General features: G+C 46.4%; 1 protein-coding gene across 1 annotated transcript; it reads right to left on the reverse strand.

Annotated features, from left to right (window-relative positions):
- Positions 1-6,494: 6,494 nt before the first annotated feature.
- LOC119332211 (UDP-glucuronate 4-epimerase 1-like) lies at positions 6,495-7,981 on the reverse strand. The gene has a single exon (XM_037605392.1). The coding sequence runs from the start codon at positions 7,932-7,934 to the stop codon at positions 6,603-6,605; it is 1,332 nt and encodes a 443-aa protein (XP_037461289.1). The 5' UTR covers positions 7,935-7,981; the 3' UTR covers positions 6,495-6,602.
- Positions 7,982-8,910: the final 929 nt, after the last annotated feature.

Consider the following 8,910-nt stretch of genomic DNA (forward strand, 5'->3'; position numbering starts at 1 on the left):
TATTTGCAAATTATGTTGTAGATCAATAGCTCGCGATGTAGTTCCCTGTTTATTTTTTGATATGTTCCTAGAGAAAAATAAGTTGAAAGATGATAGTAGCAATGATGCGGACTTGGTCCGTGATCTGAGGATTATCCTCATTGCTGCACAGAAGAATTATGTCCTTGATGCACTGCTAGGTGACAGACCTATTGCAGGACCAGATTGAGACGTTATGAACGTTTGACAAGCTCGGTATGATGACTACTTGATAGTTTAGTGCACCATACTTTATGGCTTAGAAGACTTCAAAAATGTTTTGAACGCCACGGAGCATATAAGATGTTCCAAGAGTTGAAATTGGTATTTCAGACTCATGCCCGAGTCGAGAGGTATGAGATCTCTGACAAGTATTTTGCCTACCAGATGGAGGAGAATAGCTCAACCAGTAAGCATGTGCTCAGAATGTCTGAGTACTACAATCGCTTGAATCAAGTGGGAGTTAATCTTCCAGATAAAATAGTGATTGATAGAGTTCTCTAGTCACTATCACCAAGTTACTGGAACTTCGTGATGGACTATAATATGCAAGGGATGACGAAAACGATTCCTCGAGCTCTTCGCGATGCTGAAAACAGCAATGGTAGAAATCAAGAAAAGCATCAAGTGTTGATGGTTGACAAGACCACTAGTTTCAAGTAAAAGGGCAAGGGAAAGAAAGAGAACTTCAAGAATAATGGAAAGCAAGTTGCCACTCCCATTAAGAAGCCCAAAGCCAGACCCAAGCCTAAAACTAAGTGCTTCTACTGCAAAGGAAATGGTCACTGGAAGTGGAACTGCCCTAAATACTTGGCGGATAAGAAGGATGGCAAAGTGAACAAAAGTATATATGATATACATGTTATTGATGTGTACTTTACTAGTGTTCTTAGTAGCCCCTGGGTATTTGATACTGGTTCAGTTGCTATAACTTGAAGCAGGAGTTACAAAATGAACAGAGACTAGTTGAGGGCGAGGTGGTGATGTGTGTTGGAAGTGATTCCAAGGTTGATAAGATCACCATTGCACACTCCCTTTACCTTCGGGATTAGTGTTGAACCTAAAATAAATGTTATTTGGTGTTTGTGTTGAGCATAATATGATTGGGTCATGTTTATTGCAATTGGTTATTCATTTAAGTCAAAGAATAATTGTTATTCTATTTACATGAATAAAACCTTCTATGGTCATACACTCAAAATAAATGGTTTATTGAATCTCGATCGTGTTGATACACATATTCATAATATTGATGCCAAAAGATGCAAAGTTGATAATGATAGTGCAACATATTTGTGGCACTGCCGTTTAGGTCATATTGGTGTAAAGCGCATGAAGAAACTCCATGCTGATGGGATTTTGGAATCACTTGATTATGAATCACTTGATGCTTGCAAACCATGCCTCATGGGCAAGATGACTAAGACTCTGTTCTCCAGAACAATGGAGCGAGCAACTAACTTATTGGAAATAATACATACTGATGCATGCGATCCGATGAGTGTTGAGGCTCGCGGCAGGTATCGTTATTTTCTGACCTTCACAGATGATTTTATCAGATATGGGTATATCTAATGATGAAGCATAAGTCTGAAACATTTGAAAAGTTCAAAGAATTTCAGAGTGAAGTGGAAAATCATTGTAACAAGAAAATAAAGTTTCTATGATCTGATCACGGAGACGAAATATTTGAGTTACGAGTTTGGTCTTCATTTGAAACAATGTGGAATAGTTTCGCAACTCACGCCACGTGGAACACCACAACGCAATGGTGTGTTTGAACGTCATAACCATACTTTATTAGATATGGTGCGATCCATGATGTCTCTTACCGATTTACCACTATCGTTTTGGGATTATGCATTAGAGACAGTTGCATTCACATTAAATAGGGCACCATCTAAATCCTTTGAGACGACACCATATGAACTGTGGTTTAGCAAGAAACCTAAGCTATCGTTTCTTAAAGTTTGAGGCTGTGATGCTTATGTGAAAAAGTTTCAACCTGATAAGCTCAAACCCAAATCCGAGAAATGCGTCTTCATAGGATACCCAAAGGAAACTGTTGGGTACACATTCTATCATAGATCCGAAGGCAAGATATTCGTTGCTAAGAATGGATCCTTTCTAGAGAAGAAGTTTCTCTCGAAAGAAGTGAGTGAGAGGAATGTAGAACTTGATGAGGCAATTGTACATTCTCCCGAATTGGTAAGTAGTTCATCACAGAAATCACTTCCAGTGATTCCTACACCAATTAATGAGGAAGCTAATGATGATGATCATGAAACTTCAGATCAAGTTACTGCCGAACCTCGTAGGTCAACCAGAGTATGGTCCGCACCAGAGTGGTATGGTAATCCTTTCTGGAAGTCATGTTACTAGACCATGACAAACCTACGAACTATGAGGAAGCGATGATGAGCCCAGATTCCGCGAAATGGCTTGAGGCCATGAAATCTGAGATGAGATCCATGTACGAAAACAAAGTATGCACTTTGATTGACTTGCCCTATGATCGGCGAGCCAATAAGAATAAATGGATCTTCAAGAGGAAGATGGATGCTGATAGTAGTGTTACTATCTACAAAGCTCGAATTGTCGCAATTTTTTTTGACAAGTTTAAGGTGTTGACTACGATAAAATTTTATCACTCATAGTGATGCTTAAGTCTGTCCAAATTATGTTAGAAATTGCCACATTTTATGAAATCTGGCAAATAGATGTCAAAACGACATTTCTTAATGGATTTTTAAAGAAAAGTTGTATATGATGCAACAAGAAGGTTTTGTCAATCCTAAAGGTGCTAACAAAGTGTGCAAACTCCAGCGATCCATCTATGGACTGGTGCAAGCATCTCGGAGTTGGAATATACGCTTTCATAAGGTGATCAAAACATATAATTTTATACAGACTTGCGGTCAAGCCTGTATTTACAAGAAAGTGAGTGGGAGCACTACAGCCTTTCTGATAAGTATATGTGAATGACATATTGTTGATCGGAAATGATGTAGAATTTTTTGGAAAGCATAAAGGAGTGTTTAAAAGGAGTTTTTCAAAGAAAGACCTCGGTGAAGGTGCTTACATATGAAGCATCAGGATCTATAGATATAGATCAAGACGCTTGATAAGTTCTTTCAATGAGTACATACCTTGACAAGTTTTTTAAAGTAGTTCAAAATGAAACAGTCAAAAAGGAGTTCTTGCCTGAGTTGTAAGGTATGAAGTTGAGTAAGACTCAGTACCCGTCCACGGCAGAAGATAAAGAGAGAATGAAAGTCATTCCATATGCCTCAACCATAGGTTCTATAAAGTATGCCATGCTGTGTTATGTACCTTGCCATGAGTTTGGAAAGGGGGTACGATAGTGATCCAGGAGTGGATCACTAGATAGCGGTCAAAGTTATCCTTAGTTACCTAAGAGGACTAAGGAAATATTTCTCGGTTATGGAGGTGATAAAGAGTTCGTCATAAAGAGTTACATCGATGCAAGCTTTTACACTGGTCCGGATGACTCTAAGTCTCAATCTGGATACATATTGAAAATGGGAGCAATTAGCTAGAGTAGCTCCATGAGCATTGTAGACTTAGAATATTTGCAAAATACATACGGCTCTGAATGTAACAGAACCGTTGACTATACTTCTCTCACAAGCAAAACATGATCACACCTTAGTACTCTTTGGCTGTTAATCATATAGCGATGTGAACTAGATTATTGACTCTAGTAAACCCTTGGGGTGTTGGTCACATGATGATGTGAACTATTAGTGTTAAATCACATCACGATGTGAACTAGATTATTGATTCCAGTGCAAGTGAGAGACTGAAGGAAATATGCCCTAGAGGCAATAATAAAGTTGTTATTTATATTTACTTATATCATGATAAATGTTTATTATTCATGCTAGAATTGTATTAAACGGAAACTTAGTACATGTGTGAATACATAGACAAACAGAGAGTCCCTAGTGTGCCTCTACTTGACTAGCTCGTTAATCAAAGATGGTTAAGTTTCCTAGCCATGGACATGTGTTATCATTTGATGAACGAGATCACATCATTAGAGAATGATGTGATAGACAAGACCCATCCGTTAGCTTAGCATGTCGACCGTTCAATTTTATTGCTATTGCTTTCTTCATGTCAAATACATATTCTTAAACTATGAGATTATGCAACTCTCGGATACCGGAGGAATTCCTTGTGTGCTATCAAACGTCACAACGTAACTGGGTGATTATAAAGATGCTCTACAGGTATCTCCGAAGGTGTTTGTTGGGTTGGCATAGGTCGAGATTAGGATTTGTCACTCCGAGTATCGGAGACGTATCTCTGGGCCATCTCGGTAATACACATCATAAGCTTGCAAGCAAACTACTAAGGAGTTAGTCACGAGGTGATGTATTACGGAACGAGTAAAGAGACTTGCCTGTAACGAGATTGAACTAGGTATGAGGATACCGACGATCGAATCTCGGGCAAGTAACATACCGATGACAAAGGGAATAATGTATGTTGTCATAAGGTTCGACTGATAAAGATCTTCGTAGAATATGTAGGAACCAATATGGGCATCCAGGTTCTGCTATTGGTTATTGATCAGAGAGGTGTCTCGGCCATGTCTACATAGTTCTCGAACCCGTAGGGTCCGCACGCTTAAACATTCGTTAATGATATAGTATTATATGAGTTATGTATGTTGGTGACCGCATGTTGTTCGGAGTCCCGGATGAGATCACGGACATGACGAGGAGCTCCGGAATGGTCTGGAGGTAAAGATTGATATATATAGGATGATATGGTTCAGCCAAGGGGTGAAGCCCATAGGGCTTTAGGTCGGTGCAAAAGGTGTTTTGCGAAGGCCAGGGGGCCAAACGCCGGAGACCCTGGCATCTGGCCCTGGCCCAGACGCCTAGGCCCATGGCGTCTGGGCCAGACGCCAAGGACCGTGGCGTCGGGTCCTGGAAGTCTGGGAAGGACTCTTCCTTGCGGGCGAAACCGACTTTGAGGAGGCTTTTACTCCAAGTTTCGACCCCAGGGGTCAACATATAAATAGAGGGGTAAGGCTAGCACCTGGAACACATCAAGAATCACCAAGCCGTGTGCCGACAACCCCATCCCCTCTAGTTTGTTCTCCGTCATAGTTTCTGTAGTGCTTGGCAAAGTCCTGCGGAGATTGTTCTTCACCAACACCGTCACCACGCCGTCGTGCTGCCGGAACTCATCTACTACTTCGCCCGTCTTGCTGGATCAAGAAGGCGAGGACGTCATCGAGCTGAACGTGTGCTAAACGCGGAGATGCCGTACGTTCGGTACTTGATCGGGACGAATCGTGAAGGTGTACGACTACATCAACCGCGTTGATAAACGCTTCCGCTTAACGGTCTATGAGGGTACGTAGACACACTCCCCCCCTCTTGTTGCTATGCATCTCCTAGATAGATCTTGTGTGATCATATATTTTTTTTGAAATAATGCGTTCCCCAACATGGAGGTTTGGTGGCAGCATATTCGACTCTCGTCCCTGTCATCGACGGCGGATCCAGATCCTGGACGACGCGGGACATTCCCCAGCCGACGTGCCACGTCGACAAGCGCCTGTTCCACATGCGTGGTCATCGGCTCTCAACGCCTTTATGGCTATGGCGCTGGCCAGGATAATGGGATTGTGAAAGACCGCCTGTTCTTCCGGCGAGTTTCAAGGTGACGCCAGCGGTCGACGGTTGTTTCTGTGTTGGTCATCTGCAGGGGCCCCTAGAGACTCAATTGTAATATTGTTTTTCTTGGGGCTCTTTCTGCATAATCTCCAGGACACATGTTCTATCCCTGCTCTCTCTAGAATATGTTGTATATGTGCGGTAATTGCCTTTGGCTCCTAGATGCATATGCACCCATTATCGAAATACACATTTCGAAAAGTTAAAAAGTTCGGAACAAAAATCCCACGTGTATATCCGGACATTTTATGTGCGTGTACAAGGTTTCGGTGAAAAATGACATTTTTTGTGGCTTGTGTACAAAAATACAATTTCTGATGCTTCATTCTAACTATTCACGAGGCATTTCTTTATCTTTTTTATACAAGCCACAAGAAACGTCGTTTTTCACCGAAACCTTCTGCACACACATAAAATGTCTGGATATACATGCGGGATTTTTTTCCGAATTTTTCAACTTTTCGAAATATGTATTTCGATAATGGATGCATATGCACCTAAGAGCCAAAACACCATTCTCGTATATGTGTGTATTATGTACTCTCTTAATTGGTTAATATAATGTGTGATGTTTGTCTAATTTTTTTTTAAAGTAACAACACATAACCACACTTGAGAACAAACGCTTTGCCCGGTCTCCTCGTCTAAGAAAAGATTTTTTCCTCGTATTTCCTCATAAATTAAGAAACAAGAATGGTCAGTCTTCTGATCAGAGAGTGGAGGACCCAGCCACGCAAAAGAAGAAACAAACAAAAAAAAACATACATACATACATACATACATACATACATACATACATACATACATACATACATACATACATATGCACTACATATACATACACCGACGCTAATGTACCATGAGTCATCACAAGTTGTTGAATGCCTGCGTGCCCCGGTTGTACCCGTAGTAGGAGAGGTACCACCGGACGAACTTCTTGAGCCCCATCTCGAGGCTGGTGGTGGGCTTGTACCCGAGCTGCTCCCGCGCCAGGCTGATGTTGGCGTGCGTGAAGGGCACGTCCCCGTTCCCGGGCATCTCCACCACGTTCTTCTTCGCGTTCACCCGCAGGTACCGCTCCAGGATCGACACCAGCGTCGGCACCGTCACCGGCGCCGTGTTCCCCAGGTTGAAGATCCTGTACGGCGCCGGCCCGCGCTTCCTCCCGCCCGTCCCCGTGCTCCGCCCCGCCGTGTCCAGCGACGCCAGGCACCCGCGCACGATGTCGTCGATGTACGTGAAGTCCCGGGCGAGGTCCACGTGGTCCCTGCCCCGGTACACGGTGATCGGCTTCCCCTGGAGGATGTTCCGGGTGAAGGAGAAGTAGGCCATGTCCGGCCGCCCCCAGGGTCCGTACACGGTGAAGAAGCGGAGGCCGGTCACGGACAGGCCGTAGATGTGGTTGTATGTGTGGGTGATCTCCTCGCCGGCCTTCTTGGTGGCCGCGTAGAGCGACGCCGGCCGGTCCGTGCGGTGCGCCTCCGAGAAGGGCACCGCGTCGTTGAGCCCGTAGACGGAGGAGGAGGACGCCCACACCACGGCCGGCTGCGGGTCCGCCTCCTTGCACGCCTCCAGGAGCGACACCAGCCCCGCGATGTTGGAGTGGACGTACGACGCCGGGTTCTCCATGGCGTACCGCACCCCGGCCTGCGCCGCCAGGTGGAGCACGTGCGTGAAGGGCACCACGTCGAAGAGCTTGGTGAGCAGGCGGCCGTCGTTGATGTCGCCCTCCACCACGAACACGCCGTGCGACGCCAGCAGCGCGCGCCGGGCCTTCTTCAGCGACGGGTCGTAGTACTTGTTGAAGTTGTCGATGCCGACCACGCCGTCGCCGCGCTTCCGCAGGGCCAGCGAGCAGTGCGTGCCCACGAACCCGGCGGCGCCGGTCACCAGCACGGACAGCCCCGCGCCCTCCGCCGACCCGGGCGGCCGGCGGGGCGACGCCGACGCGCGGATCTGCCGCTCCCAGTGCAGGCCGCCCCAGGACGCGGCGAAGTAGCGCGACGAGGTGTCGACGAAGGAGTGGAAGCTGAGGTACGTGGCCGTCATGGCCACGAGGAAGAGCGCCCACAGGAACATGGTGCCCGTGGAGGCGAAGCACCGGTGCAGCTGCCGGGTCATGGCACCCGCCCGCTCGATCTTCACCTTGCCCGGCGTCGACGGCAGCATGTCCTCCTCCTCCTCGGCTAGCACCCGCATCCTCTGCTCATGCAAGCAAATGAAGAAAAAGAAAGAGGAGACCAACGGGCGGCCGGCCGGCCGGCGGCGGCGGCGGGCTCCTCTTATCGGTGGGATCGGTCGATCGATCCTCCTGTCGTGTCGACCGCAGCAGCGCGCGACCGGTCAGCTGCTCGTCGCAACAATGGACAGAATGTGTGCCTCCGCTGAGGTGGTCGATCTCGTTGCGCGAGCGCTGTCGCCGATCATTCTCGTTCCAAGAAATTCCCGGCGCCTGCTTAGGAGGGCGTGGGTTATAAATAGGGTGGTTTTGTGTTTCGGGGCTCGGCGATGTTGGTGGACATCCCTGTAATTTAGCCTGGTGTATTTTTAGCCTCCTGTGTGAAGACAAGAGGAAGACAAGCGAAGAAGAATTGATGCTCTTGTCTTGTTTGCTGTGCTCACGCCATTGGCATACACATGTGTGAGCTCATTTGTGGAAGAGGAGACAACAGAAGAGAAGAGAAGAGAAGAGTGCTCTTGTTTGCTGTGCCTGTGCTCACGGCATTGGCATACGTATGTGTGAGCTCATTTGTAGAAGTTTGGGATATGGTATCGAGTATATGTGCATGTGGAGTAAATAACCAAAAACTATCGTAATTGAGGCAACCGCCGCAAAGAAAAAAAACTATCACAATTCAGAGCGTCTACAGCCGGACGCCCAAACCTGCCTCATACGAGCACGAGCGGACACCCGGTCAGTGACCGATCACAAAAAAAACTACTCAGACAGGCGCCTCAAATGGACCTCAAACGCCCGGACTGACTAGCACCCCTCATATCCAGTCCAAATATGAGGCAAATATGGGGAGGCAGGCTGCGTAGACCAGATCCCACACGAAAACATTCCAAAACCCGATGGTCCAAAGCTCGTCTCCTCCGTCACCGCTTGGCGCCGCTCCGACAGGCCGCGTAGTGCTCTAGCCCGGCTATTTAAGCCGACCGCCGACACCGAAAC

This window comes from Triticum dicoccoides, chromosome 7A (genome assembly GCF_002162155.2).
Source record: "Triticum dicoccoides isolate Atlit2015 ecotype Zavitan chromosome 7A, WEW_v2.0, whole genome shotgun sequence".
In the NCBI taxonomy this organism is placed as follows: Eukaryota; Viridiplantae; Streptophyta; class Magnoliopsida; order Poales; family Poaceae; genus Triticum; species Triticum dicoccoides.